We start from the raw sequence: 15,638 nt of genomic DNA, 5'->3' as shown, positions 1-15,638 counted from the left end.
ACTGCTGGTGTCCAGGGTTTGTGAGCACCCTGCAGTCCAGCAGCAGTGGCCGTGCTTGTACACTTTTCATTTAAAAGGTTTCCGAACCCCTAAACAAACATATTAGCAAATACATTTATTTTTAAAGGGTTTCCTTACTTTACTTTGTGTGGTAAGGTGTTTTTTCCCCCTGCTTTCCTGGGTTATGGGCCCGTCGCTTTATTATTGTGGGGCGGCACTTGTCTGTAGGCTCGGGACGGGTTCCCAGGAGCATGCATTGCCCGCACACCGGCTCAGAGAGGACATGGAGAAGAGTAATTATACACCTTGGCTCGTGGTGTCCCCATTCACTGACAGCAAGCAGATATATTTTTGTTTTAGCTTTGTTTAAATAGAATACTAAAACCAATCGCAATCTGTTTTCCGGTGGCAGACGTTGATTTCACTTTATTGTTTAGTTGTAGAAAGCTCCCACAAACCACATCCTGAATACGTACCGGGATCCACCCACGGTGCTCTCTGCTGCATGAAACATCTGTAATCTGCCGCTGCTGATACCGCCGGGGTTGTTTGCAGAAATGCAATATCTGCAGGTTGTACCGGAGTGCTGCCCTCCTGAAATAGGACTATAGAAGCTTGCAGGGGAGCAGAGGTAGCAGGTGCACTGGGGGCCTGGTTACTTTAGGGGCCAAAAACCTTAATTTATATACCGCACACGGTCTGTCGTGGAGCCTCTGGTTAGTGCAGTCCTGCAACGCCCTCATTGATCGGATATGTACGGTATCATGCACCAGTGTCAGTTGGACAGGGCTAGCAGTGGTAGTGTAGCATGCCCCAGTGTCAGTTGGACAGGGCTAGCAGTGGTAGTGTAGCATGCCCCAGTGTCAGTTGGACAGGGCTAGCAGTGGTAGTGTAGCATGCCCCAGTGTCAGTTGGACAGGGCTAGCAGTGGTAGTGTAGCATGCCCCAGTGTCAGTTGGACAGGGCTAGCAGTGGTAGTGTAGCATGCCCCAGTGTCAGTTGGACGGGGCTAGCAGTTGTAGTGTAGCATGCCCCAGTGTCAGTTGGACGGGGCTAGCAGTTGTAGTGTAGCATGCCCCAGTGTCAGTTGGACAGGCCTAGCAGAGGTAGTGGAGCTTGCACCAGAGTCAATTGGACAGGGCTAGCAGAGGTAGTGCATTGCTAAGAAGAAGAAAAAAAAAAAAGACTTCATATATGCAAATGAGCCTCTAGGAGTAAGGTGGGTGTTGCAGAGAGAGCAGAGCCTCTAGGTGTAATGGTAACGGCTGCGCCCCCGCTGTCCTTTGTTTGACAGAGCCAGGCAGTGAAAATGTCATCATGTGAAATCCCACATGGCCGGTTCTGATCTCTGCAGTTGGGAGGACGCCGTACACATAGGATGGTTTCAGTCCAACTTACATCTGATATGTATGACCAGCTTTAAGGTCCATTCACACATCCGCAATTTCGGTCCGCATTTTGCAGGAACGAATTGCGGACCCATTCATTTCTATGGGGCAGCACGATGTGCTGCCCGGATCCGGAATTGCGGACCCGCACTTCCGGGTCCGCAATTTCGTCCCCCCCCAAAAATAGAACATGTCCTATTCTTGTCCACAATTGCTGACAATATTAGGCATTTTCTATTAAGTGACGGCGATGTGCGGTCCGCAAAATGCGGAACGCACATCGCCAAAGTCCGTGTTTTGAATGGACCCTTAGACGTAAAGTTTCAGGTTTAATTTTATTTTTTTCGTAATTTGAATTTGTTTATTAGGGAAAAATGCTGTTTATATAGGAGTATTCCAATGGTTGACCTGGGTGGGGGGGGTCACCAGCAGCCCCTTGAGAGCTCTTGCTGTAGTTTGCGATTTGATTTCATGGCTGCTGCAGAATGCCTGGAATCTGCGCCCCTCCGAGTATGTCCCCTCTGAGAGCGCTGAAAATAGTATCCTTCCTCCCACTCCCTTCTCTTGCTTTTCTCGTTCCTGCGATTTCTAGCGGAAACAAACCGTCGCTGGTTTTCAGCAGCTGCTTAGACTTCAAGATTTGACAGTCTCTGTAATGTCGCTAACCACGTGGCGCGGTCCGCGTTTTACCCAAATTCCTAGTTTTGTGACCCCCCCCCCCCCCTCATTTGAGAGAGCAGAACAGAGACTTCTAAATATTGCTACCTGAAATAGCGTTTTCATGGCGTACGGGAATTTTTTGCAGTGAAGTATAATTATTGGCGCGGCTCCAACGCACGGAGGACGACTGGGAGATATAGGCTGGATGCGGTTATAGCAAAGGTGCCTGAAATTATACAGCGTGCATCGTTCAGTCTACTACTCGGAAGACCCAGTATAACCTTTGTTTTGACGCAGCGTCTTCCATAGTTGTCCGCCATGTCAGTCCCCATTTATAGGGGTCTTCCCAATTTTATGTACTGATGCTGATTAGTTCAGGCCAAAGGAGACCGCCTATTTGATGACCTCTCCCATGGCCGTTTTTCATTCTCGCTTTCTAGACTTGGACTGTCTTTGTGTTCTGTCGCCTACGCCACCACCAGAGTCCAGACTAGGCGCGGTTGGATACGGTTTTTACAAGTGCCGAGGCCGTTGCTTCTCACCAGTTCACCGCCCGCCCCTTTCCATTCTCTCTATTTCTCGCTCTTCTGCTTCTTCTTCCTCCTCTTCACGGAGCTGACCTTTATTGAAAGTGTATGGGCACCTTTTAGTTAAAGGGGTTTTCCGGGTTCAGAGCTGAACTCGGACTTCTCTCCATTTTCACCCAGACAGCCCCCCTGATATGAGCATTTCATGCTCCAATGATCTCCTTTGCCCTGCATTGAATCGCACTGGGCAAAGGCTTTTTCTGGTGATCCGGTGACGTACCCGGCTCTCCATAGGGTAAGCTAGGTGGAGGCCTCCGCCTAGCAATGTTGCCACTGATGTCACCCGCACTGATGGGCGAGCTTTAACGCTGCCCTAGCCGCTTTACAGGCCCCCGCCTAGCAGGGTGAAAATATAAGCAAACAGGCCTTGCCCTACGCGATCCAGCACAGGGAAAGGTCGAGCATCGGAGCATGAAATGCTCCAATGCTCATGTCAGAGGGGTGAAGATGGGGGATATGTCTGTGTTCAGAGGGGTATTCCTGTAGGTAAAACGTATCCCCTATCCACAGGATACGGAGAGGATCCTACCACTGGGACCCCCACTGATCATGAGAATGAGCGTCCTGTACCACCTGCTGCTGCTTCCATGAAATGACTACAGCAGCCAGTCGCACATGATCGCAGGCCGCTCCATTCATTTCTATGGGATTTCTGGAGCCACTCCGGACATTTTCAGGGTAGCCACAGGGGGTTCGGGGCCCCATTCTCGTGATCTGTTGGGGGGTCCTAGCGTTTGGATCCTCTCTGATCTGATTATTCTGTGGATAGGGGATAACGTTTACCTAACGGAATACCCCTTTTAATGAGAGGCTTTAGAAACTGATCCCATTCTTGCATTCCTGGTAAGAGTTCAGCTCTGGAGCCTGAGGCTAAATGTCTTCAAATTCTCTCCTGGCATTTTTTTTGTAGATAACTCCTTTAAGCTACTAGTTGAAATGCGTATTTACTCTGTTAAATGGCCATGATTACTAAGGCCTGCAGAGGTTTGTAAAAGTGCGGCAGGGTCAGGATCGCTGTACAGGCCTATTATCTCCGGGAGTGATCGATCCACTATATGGACCTTCAACTTCATAAATTCCTGGTGGGATTGGAATCGTATCGCAGAGACTCCACTAGCCTTAGGGTATGTTCACACTGAGTTTTTTTTCGATGTGGAATTTTTCCCTGCTTGCTGTTTTAAAAACCACCGCAGAATAAATTAGTGACGTCCATTCTTGATGTGGATTCCGCTAACAGACTTCCGTTGAAATGGGCAGGATAAAAAAAAACACATTAACAAAAAAAAATGCAGGAAGATCCACGTCGATATAAAAAACATCGGAATTTATCATCCTATCAAACTAATGTAACAACAACAAAAAAGTTTTGTGTTTTTACGCTGCTTTCTACACTTTTGGAAAGTGGTTGGTTCGCTATGTGAATTAGGGTCCATTCACACCTCTGCAATTTCGTTCCGCATTTTGCAGAATGGAATTGCGGACCTATTCATACCCGGATACGGAATTGCGGACCCGCGCTTCCCGGTCCGCAATTCCGTTCCCGAAAAAAATAGAACATGTCCTATTCTTGTCCGCAATTGCGAACAAGAATAGGCATATTCTATTAGTGCCGGCGATGTCCGGTCCGCAAAATGCAGGACCGCACATTGCCGTGTCCGTGTTTTGTGGATCCGCAAAACACGTTTCTGACGTGTGAATGGACCCTTAGGCGCACTCCATATTTATCTCCTGTGGCTTCTCAGGGTATGTGCACACAGCAGAGCAGATCTGCAGATTTTCGTGCGTTTTTTTTACTGCATTTCTGCACCAAAATCTGCGTGCATTACATACAGGTTTTGATGCAGATTTGCCCCAGATGCAAAGGGCGAAATCTACACTGAAAAGCCGTGCAAGCGATCGATGTTCCGCAGATGTCGAAATCCACACCGCTGGTCCATTTCTGGGCAGAAAATTTCCGCACCATTTATGGTACTTTCACACTTGTGGCAGAGGATTCCGGCAGGCAGTTCCGTCGCCGGAACTGCCTGTCGGATCCAGCAATCTGGACGCAAACTCATGGCATTTGTCAAACGGATGCGGATCCGTCTGACAAATGCATTGAAATACCGGATCTATCTCTCCAGTGTCATCCGGAAAAACGGATCCGCGATAATTTTGTTTTGCATTTGTAAAGGTCTGCGCATCAGTTTTGCCAGAACACTTAATGCCGCATCCGGCACTAATACACTTCTCCGGCATTCCGGCAAGTGATCAGTATTTTTGGCGAGAGAGAAAACTGCAGCATGCTGCGGTATTTTCTCCGTCCAAAAAACGTAAGAGGGACTGAACTGATGCATCGTGAACGGAATGCTCTCCATTCAGAATGCATTAGATCAGGCATGCTCAACAATGCGTCCCTCCAGCTATTGCAAAACTACAACTCCCAGCATGCCCGAACAGCCTACAGCTAAAATCCTAAAGCAGGGCATTGTGGGAGTTGTGGTTTAACAACTGCTGGAGGGCCGCAGGTTGAGCATGCCTGCATTAGATAAAACTGATCCGTTTTTTTCCGGTATTGTGCTCCTAGGACGGAACTTAATACCGGAAAACAAAAACGCTAGTGTGAAAGTACCCTAACACTACATTTTTAAACTCTTTTCTGCATTTTAAAGAGGAGCCAAATTTATCAAGCGCTGTGTGATTTCTGTCGCCAAAGCAAAACTGACTGACGTTTCCTCCATTGTGTTTTGGTTTGTGCTGTTTTTCCCCCCATAGTGTTCTCTATAAATCTGCACAGATACAAAAGTCATAAAATAAAAACTACTTAGAATGCTTGTAAAAAAAATGCTGTAAAGAACGGCGGAAATGCATGTTTTAAAAAATGCTGAAAAACGACTGTGTGTGAGAGGCCTTAATGGGGGTTGTAGTTTCCCGACAGCTGGAGATCCGCAGGCAGAGAAAGTTTGTAACCAGCAAAAGACTTGTTGTAGAGGAAATGCTGTGGCGTCGTTCACACGGTTGCTCCTGGTAGCGCTAGTTACGACGGGCGCAGTGCGGTGTCACTAGACGGCTCGGCTGCTTCGCCTTGTAAGGAATTAACATTCCAGGGAAGGTGATAAGCGGTGAAGTCCTGACCACCGCCCCCTCCCCCGGCCACCCTCACATACCACAGTATTGTCAGTGGTTACTGCTGCGGTGCTGTTATACCCAGGGAAAAGAGAAGTGACCTCATCGTGTCTCACTTTCCTCTTTTCTTGCACTTCCTTAGTTTACTTCTAAGATTACTTGACCTTTGCAAGTATTCCGGTTTCCTTGTCTTACATGTCCATGTTGTCGCCTCTCATCATCCACAGTCCGCTGCCCCTGCTCGTACTGGTGGGTTCAGACTTGGCATAAATGCTGCAAGTCGGTCTGCGCTGCAGGTTTTCAGTTGGCAGCAGCCAGGGGTATGCAGCAGGTTTTACCTGCCTTTCTCAGCCCTTGCTATGCAAAGCACCAGCCCATTTCGGACTTTTTTTTTTTTTTTGTGGCACCGGCTTTCATTCCGATCCGCTGCGCGTAGATGTGCACTACAATGCATGTTCTGTTACATGGCATCGTTGGACATGTAGTCCTCACGCCTGGACCTTATTGAAACCCTATATCTGCAGAAATGCTTGGCGGTAGTCGGGCACATTCTGATCAGGTGCCATGTTCCTAAACTGTAGGGATTTAGGAAATGTTCCTAGATAGGATTCTGCACTGGAATGAAATGTTTTTTGTTAGGGCAGAGGGGACCCCCTGTATGATCTAGAACAGGGAACCGCATTGGTGGGCTCGAGACATCAGTGTGTTATATGTGAATGTCTATCACAGGGATCAGCAACCTCTGGCACTCCAACTGTTGTGAAACTACAATTCCCAGCATGCTCCATTAATGTCTGTGAGAGTTCTGAGAAGAGCAGAGGAAGCATGCATGCTGGGAGTTGTAGTTTCACAGCAGCTGGCGTGCCGGAGGTTGCCTACTCCTGGTCTATCATATATATTATTTATTGCATCTCGCTTTGGTGGCCTTTGCTCTTACAGTGGCATCCTGCCAAAACCGGCCGACCTGTTACCTGTGCGCTTGGCAGCTGAAGGCGTCTGTGTTGGTCCCGTGTTCATATGTGCCCGCATTGCTGAAAAAAAGGATGTTTTTAATATATGCAAATGAGCCTCTAGGAGCAACGGGGGCGTTGCTGTTACACCTAGAGGCTCTGCCCTCTCTGCTACTGTTGCACCCTCTGAACTTTGACAGGTCTAGGAAGTGTAAATGTGATCAAACCGGGCCCTGTGAATCAGAATGGAGAGTGCGCAATAGTTGGAGAGAGCAGAGCCTCTAGGAGTAATCATAACGCCCCCGTTGCTCCTAGAGGCTCATTTGCATATTATAAAACATCATTTTTCTCAGCAATGCGGGCACATAGGAACATGGGACCAACACAGATGTCTTCAGCTGCCAAGCGCACATGCAACAGGTCAGCCATAGAAGAAATCTGCTCTGAGATGCGCTTTAAGGCACTGGTCTTCAGAAATACTGTATTCTGCTGTGCATTTCGTCCCGTGCATTTTTTTTCATTACATGCAGATTGCATTTTGATAAACCCATTCCCCTTGGATTGCACTGCTACCTGCTGAAACCCGCCACGCAAACCCGCCACGTCAGATTTCCAATCCATAGTATTGTTGATGAATATGTATTACAGGATCTCGCTAGCTCCTCTGCCCCCGAGTGCTCTAGACCTGGGGTGTATTTGCTCTCTTGTCCCATGCAGGTAGGCACATTGAGAGATGTCACCGTGCGAAAGTTTACCTTGTCTTTGGTTGTCATGTGAGCTGTCGGCCTGCGGACACATTCCTTTACCACGTGCTTAACAGATTTTACTGACAGATTATCCCTGACCTGCAGCCTACAATATTACCTACTAGCAGACGGACCCGGCTTCGCAAGGGTATATTTCATCTATTTCATTTAATGTTTCTGTGTGTCGTTTAAAGATATTGACAGTATCCCCCATAACAGTGACCTCTACAGCACCCCACCCCTTAACACTGACCCCCCCCCCCTCCCCCACAGTGCCCCACCACTTTAAAATGGGACCTCTACAGCAGCCCATCCTTTTAACTTTGACCTTCACAGAAGCCCACCCTTTTAACAGTGAGTTTCACAGCACCCCACTCCCTTGACAGAGACCTTCTCAGGGGCGCACCCCTTAACACTGACCTCCACAGTACCCTGCTGCCTTAACAGTGACCTCCACAGCAGTTGCACCTTTAATACTGGCCCCTGCCCCTTTAACAGTGACCTCCACAGTGTCCGCCCCTTTAACAGTGACCTCCACAGTGTCCGCCCCTTTAACAGTGACCTCCACAGTGTCCGCCCCCTTAACAGTGACCTCCACAGTGTCCGCCCCCTTAACAGTGACCTCCACAGTGTCCGCCCCCTTAACAGTGACCTCCACAGTGTCCGCCCCCTTAACAGTGACCTCCACAGTGTCCGCCCCCTTAACAGTGACCTCCACAGTGTCCGCCCCCTTAACAGTGACCTCCACAGTGTCCGCCCCCTTAACAGTGACCTCCACAGTGTCCGCCCCCTTAACAGTGACCTCCACAGTGTCCGCCCCCTTAACAGTGACCTCCACAGTGTCCGCCCCCTTAACAGTGACCTCCACAGTGTCCGCCCCCTTAACAGTGACCTCCACAGTGTCCGCCCCCTTAACAGTGACCTCCACAGTGTCCGCCCCCTTAACAGTGACCTCCACAGTGTCCGCCCCCTTAACAGTGACCTCCACAGTGTCCGCCCCCTTAACAGTGACCTCCACAGTGTCCGCCCCCTTAACAGTGACCTCCACAGTGTCCGCCCCCTTAACAGTGACCTCCACAGTGTCCGCCCCCTTAACAGTGACCTCCACAGTGTCCGCCCCCTTAACAGTGACCTCCACAGTGTCCGCCCCCTTAACAGTGACCTCCACAGTGTCCGCCCCTTTAATGCTAGGGCTACACGAGGACATGTGTCGCGCGACATTTTGTCTCAACAATTTTTATAATGACAGTCTATGGTGTCGCACTGTGACATACTGTGACACAAACAGTCACAAAAAAATCCATCCAAGATGGATTTTTTTTACATGTCGTGCGACACATGCTGAGCTACAGCAGTGAAGAAAAATGGCTGGGTTGATATGGAAACCTGGAGTAAAACTGTGTGTATGTGGAGACTAAGAGCCTGCAAGCTTCTTTTGGCTGATAAGGGACATTGTGACCGTGTGTATGGCAGTTGGGATATGAAGAGAAAGACTTGCCGGCTTGTATTGGCTAATGCAGGTCATTTTTGGGAATATCTCAGGAACAGTACGTCCTAGAGGGCTGAGACCCCCACAAGATTTCTTTCCAGGTTGCAAGAGATGTGTATACTAAGTTTCGTTGAAATCGATGTTTGAGTTTTTGAGCGATTGCAGAACATATATATATATATATATATATATATATATTTTCCCAGTTTGGTCAATGATTTGAGGAGCGGGTATGTGAGTGCTCTGGTTTACGTATGATATAATATTAGCCTCGTACCCGGGTAAATGCAATGTAAAGAAAATTATTCAAAGTATTCAGACGATGCCAGCGCGGTGATTGTTCCTTGCAGCCACTCGTCCTGCATGTGACCCGAGGTAACGTGTACATAGAGTTTGCATGTTCTACCTGTGTTTGCATGGCTTTCCTTGGTTGCTCTGGTTTCCTTAAGCACTTCAAAAATATCCTGATAGAAAGACTGACGGCAGAAAAGGTTCCCGCAGTCCATCTAGTCTGCCCCTAAACCCCTTTTTTGTTTTTTTTTCTCTTATAATAGACTGGTTTGTCCCAGGCTTATACTCCCTTACTGTCAAATTTCCAGCTTGTTTCAAGTTTTCCCAGTTGTAGCTCCATTGTTCTTTTTGTTTAGATTTTTATTTTTGGGGGGAAAAAAATCCCCAATACTTTCCACTCCATTCCAAAGGGGATTAGAAACCCCCCATTCTCAGGCTTATCGGGATACAGAGAAGTGGGTGTGCTGCTCGTCACGGTGGGTAAAAGTCAGATGCAGGTTGATGGATATTAACTTCTTTATTGGATATCAGCATTACGCGTTTCGGGCTGAACAGGTCACTTCATCAGATTCACACCAATACCCCTTCATTCTTATGGTCATAGGGGCCGAGCAGTTGGACCCCAACCAATCTACCACTTATCACCTATTCAGTGGATAGGTGATAGCTTATTACTGGAATAGCCCTCTAAGGGTGTTGTCCAGGATCTAATTTGCAAGTCCCGTGCACACACACAGACTCTACTTACCTGCTCTGTGGTTCCTGGGCTGTCTTAACCAGACTCTCAGGGTTGATGGGGTCACATGCACTGCTGCAGCCAATGACTGGCCTGCTGGGTCATGTCTCGCTTGGGAAAACCACCACTGAGGTCAGTCATTGGCTGCAGCTGCACACGTGATCCCATCTGTGCAGGAAGTTTACATGTGGGGACCGGTGAAGGGAGCAGGTAACTATAGCTTCCCAGGTCCCACTGGGGGATTAAAAGATTAAAAAAAAAAAAAAAAAAAAAAAAAGAATCCTGTCCCTTTAAGGTCAGTAGTGGGGTAGTACTATACAATTATAGAAAATAGACACTTAGCTTTTAATTGTTTTTGTTCTTTCAGGTGTGATGGAAGATAAGGAAAGTGGTGGTGTACAGGTAAAAGAAGGTAGGACTCAGCTGGTTCCTGACGCCAAGATCACCTTGATGCATGCGACTGAGGTCCAACAGAAAAGCAATGAGCCCTTGATTAGCGTGATACAGAAACTCACAGCAATGGTGAAAAGCCAAGAATCGAGCAGAAGCCCTGAAGGGAAGAAACGCTCTTACCCAGATGACGCCCTCAGCGTTCCGCCATCTAAGGAGCCCGATCCCACAAACCTCTGTCCCAAGAGGATCAAGGAAGTGAATCCAGACGATCAGGCCGTCAATAGTCCTGCTCCAAGCAGCAAAAAAGTGATGTTCTACCAGTGTAGTCTTTGCAAATTTATCTCCCCTTGCTTTGATGTCCTCACAGCCCATGTGAAAAATCACGGGCAGCACAATGAGATCATCCTAATGTGCTCCGAGTGCCACTTGACTTTCAAAAGCCACAGTGAACTCGAAGATCACATTAAAACACACTGTGAAAGCGATGTCACTGCTCCGTCACAGACTAAAGACCAGCTCCGAGAGGACAAGGAGGTCTCCCCATGCACAAATGCCGCTGAGCCAGCGAGGAAAAAGTGGTACGCCTACGAAGCGTATGGTCTGTACCGGTGCCTCATCTGCAGATACACCTGCGGCCAACAACGAATGTTAAAAACGCATGCCTGGAAGCATGCAGGGGAGGTTGACTTCTCCTACCCAATATTTGAGGAAGAGAACGAGTCCGCCGGATTACCAGATTCCACCGTTGCTCACACTCCACAGGGAAGCGAGTCGGTGCTCTCTGAAAATCTTTACGTCAAGCAGCACGTGCAGATATCAGGATGCGATGTCGTTCAGAAGCACAGCTTGTTGCCAATGGATGTACAGGTCAAGAGAACTGAGGTTTTAAGCCAAACTAGTGTCCCAACTCCTATGACGGAATTGGTAGTCGTCGATGAGGCCTTACCCACAAATGATCAAGATAACTTCATCCGGGAGAGTCTTCTGTCCTCCGCACAGAAAATTATTAGCTATAGCCAAAATACAAAGGGCCATTTGAATGTAATTGTAGAACGTTTGCCCGGAGCTGAGGAATCTGGTCCACAGAAATCCTTCCTGATCAGTACGGAAATGGACGGTAAGAAGATCGTCCCTCAAGAGTCCCAGCTGGTCGGTGCTGTCGAGGTTTATCATGCCGATAAGAATGCAGTGGAGAGTGAAGAGATCATCATAGGATTTGAGGGGTCTGATGAGAATTCTCCTCCTGTACGCAGGAGGACAAACTCTGAGTGTTTAAGGCTTCACTCTTTGGCGGCTGAAGCCTTGGTAACCATGCCCATCCGAGTGGTTGAATGTCCTAAAACCAGTCTCCGCCTCATCCGTGATTCCAGTTCAGTTGATCCAGACACCGGTCAAGGAGATGGCGATGTTAGTTTAGTATCCTGCCCAGAGGTAGAGTCTGTGAAGGTCCCTGAGGAGCATAATGTCCTCAACCAAAAGGAAAAGGAAGTGGAAGAGAAAGGTGAACTGACAGAGGCTCCCATGAAAATGGGGATCAGCACGTCTTTGCTTAAAGTGATAGAGAAGCTGAGAGAGCGGACGGATCAGAACGCTACAGACGAAGACATCCTGAAGGAGTTGCAGGACAATGCCCAGAGCGAGTGCGCCAGTGACCTCAGCTCTAGCAGCAACCTGGTGGACTTTATACCCGATTCTGAAAGGCCCTACCGGTGTCGTCTGTGCCATTACACCAGTGACAACAAAGGCTACATAAAGCAGCACTTGCGTGTCCATCGCCAGAGACAGCCTTACCAGTGCCCCATCTGTGAGCACATAGCAGAAAATAGCGGTGACCTTGAAAACCACATGATCAACCACTGCAAAACCACGAAGTATGAGTGCAAGCTCTGCAACGAATCCTTCTTCTACAAGGTATAGCCTATTGGTATCACATTATTGTACGATAAGCTGAACCATTCATTTTAAAGGGTTTGCTCAGGACTTGAAGGGGTTGTCTGGTTTCTGATATTGATAACCTATCCTGGTATCAGATCGGCGGTGGGCTGACTCCCGGCAGTATAGGTTATCAAGATCTGATTGGTCGGGGGCTGACTCCTGCATCCCCGCCGAACAGCTGTTGGAGGGGTGCTCAGGCGATTCCTGCGGCCCCTTCTCCAGTTTGTGACATCAGGTCTGCCTGTCTCGTGGCCTGTGTGAATGGAACTGAGCTGCAGTATGGAGCACGGTTGGTATACAGTGAGCATGAAGTGGCCCCTTCAAACAGCTGATTGGCGGAGGTGGCAGGAAACGGACCTCCAACAATCATATATTAAAGGGGTTGTCCCACGAAATATATCCTACAGTTTTTATACCAGCACCCAGATCTGAATACTTTTGTAATTGCGTATAATTAAAAATTTAGCATAGCCACTAAGTTATTTAATAAATTGTATCTGTATAGCGCCACCTGCATTTTTTATTTATTTTTTTCTTATTTCTTTGACCTGCTCACTGCGAAGGCCGCACATGCTCAGTTTCATCGTCCAACTGCCCCCTGAGCTGTGATGGGGGGAGGACAGGGACACGCCCCCTGAGCTGTCATAGGGGGAGAGCATGGACGCGCCCCTTAAGCTGTGATAGGGGGAGAGCATGGACACGCCCACTGATCTGCAGCAGAAAAGACACTCCCCTTGAGCTGTCAGCGTGATATAAATCTAGCAGAGCAATGAATGGGGAGATCTCTGGATCCATGTGAAGTAGAGAGCTGGTTCTAGCTTTGTTAGAGTCATGCACTATATGATGTCTGATTTTCATTTTTTACATTAGTCATGGGATAACCCCTTTAATGACCTATGCTGAGGATGGATCATCAATTTTTAATTCCAGAAAAAAACTCTTTAAAAAGAACTTGTAACCCCTCCTAATATGTCTTTTTTAGTAACTACTTGCATCCCCCTTGGAATAACCATTCTGGCCAATCTAGTCTTTCATTCCTTCATTATTCCTGCTAGAAGTTAGGAATGAATTTTTTGCATGAAAGGTCCAGATGAGTATTACCAGTTTGGGGGGGGGGGGGGTTGGGTTTCCATGTGACACTGACAGCACTGATTTGATAATGTCAGACTGTGCAGTGACACTGCCAAATGGTAACACCAAGCTGGACCTTCATTGCAAACTGCTAGTAATTCATTCAGAACTTTTAGCAGGAATAATAAAGGAATGAAACATAAGAGAAGATGCTCCAGAATTGGTATTACACAGGGAATGCCTTTAACAGGTCCCCTTTAACCCCTTCAGGATCCTGCCATTTTTCACCTTTCTGCCTAGGCCATTTTTTGCATATCTGACGTGTCACTTTATGTGGTGATGACTTTAACCGCCTCCCGACCATGTAACGCACGGATGCGTCCGGGAGGCGGTTGATTTATTCCTCCTGGACGCATCCGTGCGTCATCTCGCGAGAGGCGAGATTTCCTGTGAACGCGCGCACCCAGGCGCGCGCGTTCACAGGAACGGAAGGTAAGCGAGTGGATCTCCAGCCTGCCAGCGGCGATCGTTCACTGGCAGGCTGGAGATGCGATTTTAACGCCTAACAGGTATATTAGACGCTGTTTTGATAACGGCGTCTAATATACCTGGTCCTCTGGTGGTCCCTTTTGTTTGGATCGACCACCAGAGGACACAGGCAGCTCTGTAAAGTACCACCAAACACCACTACACTACACCCCCCCCCCCCCCCCCCGTCACTTATTAACCCCTTATGAACCCCTGATCACCCCATATAGACTCCTTGATCACCCCCCTGTCATTGATCACCCCCCTGTAAGGCTCCATTCAGACGTCCGTATGATTTTTACGGATCCACGGATACATGGATCGGATCCGCAAAACACATACGGACGTCTGAATGGAGCCTTACAGGGTGGTGATCAATGACAGGGTGGTGATCACCCAATATAGACTCCCTGATCACCCCCCTGTCATTGATCTATTGTTTTGCGGTGCAGACGGAATCTTGCGAATAGCGGACCCTTTCAAATTAATGAGTTCACAAACAGCAGGCATGCGGCTGGTGCCCCATGCATTGCAGTCCGTGGTTTGGGGTGCACATGTTCGTGTGCATGAGCCCTTAAAATGATCCTGATTGTATGGCCACGTCCCAACCTCAGCACCTCCGTGCTATGTGGCTGTACCCTGAAGGCTGACTGTCATGTTATCAAGGGAATAAAGGGACAGCAATCCTAGAAATAAGATAGAAGTAAACAGATGAAAGGTCTGTCCACGTTGTCTGCTGATCCTGATAGAAGCAGGCCTGTAGAAATATTGCAGAGAGATCACTGGTGTTATTTTCCTCCTTGTGCCTTCCATTATTATCTGGACGGCAGCTGAGAGGGCGGGGCTTAGCGCTCCTGATCTCCAACCATGCAGGGAGGTGGAGGAGGGCTCCTGCTGCAGCCAGGTGCCTTACAGCCAGACACAGACTTGTGAGCAGGAGCAATATCTGATTTCCTGGGGCATATATACAGCTTATTTATGTCTCACAATTTTACTCTCAATATTAGACTATCATCAATTAAAAGTAAAGTATTAATGGGACATTTGCCTTTTTTTTTTTTTTTTTTATCATTTTCTACATTTGGTGTTTTTAAAAGGTTTGTCAGACTAAAGCAACAACTGTGTATGTAGAGGACAGCTGGAAATGAACAGTTTTCTCTGACTCCCTCAAGTGTCCTATCTCTGACCACCACAGCAGCTGAAGCTGTCAGTCACGGCAGTCGTCCTGGACGAGCTTGTTGATGTTCAGACTTCCTGGCACCATGGCTGAAAGTGATGTCACGTGATGTCCACGTCGTGTATATCAGCAGTAAAAAGTCAGAGCAACTGAACTTGAAGTCGTTTCGCTAGTCATCAACTGGCTTTCTCAATTAGAATGGCAAGAATTCTCCTGCATAAAATACTGGTGACTTGTGCTGGAGTTAAGGTATTGATTGCATTTGCATCACTGAAGCAATTAGGTGGTTAAACTGCCTAGAGAGAGGTGTTTGAGCTGCATTGTAAGTGTCATTTGCATTTTATATGTAGATACACAGCTGAGTCCTTACTGCCGGTGTTGGCTCCTCTGTGCTGCGCCGTACGCTGGTGTTGCCGCTCGTTTGTTTCCCCCAATCTAGTTCTTGCGTCTGCCTGCTTTGCCCCTTCGCTGGAAATCTTGACATTATTTTTTTTCTTCTCTTCTCAGTTGTAGGCCTCATGCCCCCGACCATATTTTTTTTTCCACATCTGATCGACATTTTTTGTGGCTTAGATGTGGACC

The 15,638-nt window shown here is 48.0% G+C and overlaps 1 protein-coding gene across 1 annotated transcript in view; it reads left to right on the top strand.

The window, feature by feature from the left end:
• ZNF507 (zinc finger protein 507) overlaps positions 1–15,638 on the top strand; it is a 33,455-nt gene that overhangs the window by 6,756 nt on the left and 11,061 nt on the right. Inside the window, exon 2 of the mRNA XM_044270161.1 lies at positions 10,320–12,256. Coding sequence (XP_044126096.1) covers positions 10,325–12,256 — 1,932 coding nt within the window. The 5' untranslated portion in view covers positions 10,320–10,324. The remainder of the gene's footprint in view (positions 1–10,319; positions 12,257–15,638) is intronic.

The sequence above is a fragment of the Bufo gargarizans genome, chromosome 10 (genome assembly GCF_014858855.1).
Source record: "Bufo gargarizans isolate SCDJY-AF-19 chromosome 10, ASM1485885v1, whole genome shotgun sequence".
NCBI lineage: Eukaryota > Metazoa > Chordata > Amphibia > Anura > Bufonidae > Bufo > Bufo gargarizans.
The sequence above is the reverse complement of the archived record's forward strand: the minus strand, read 5'-3'. Positions and strand labels throughout refer to the sequence as shown.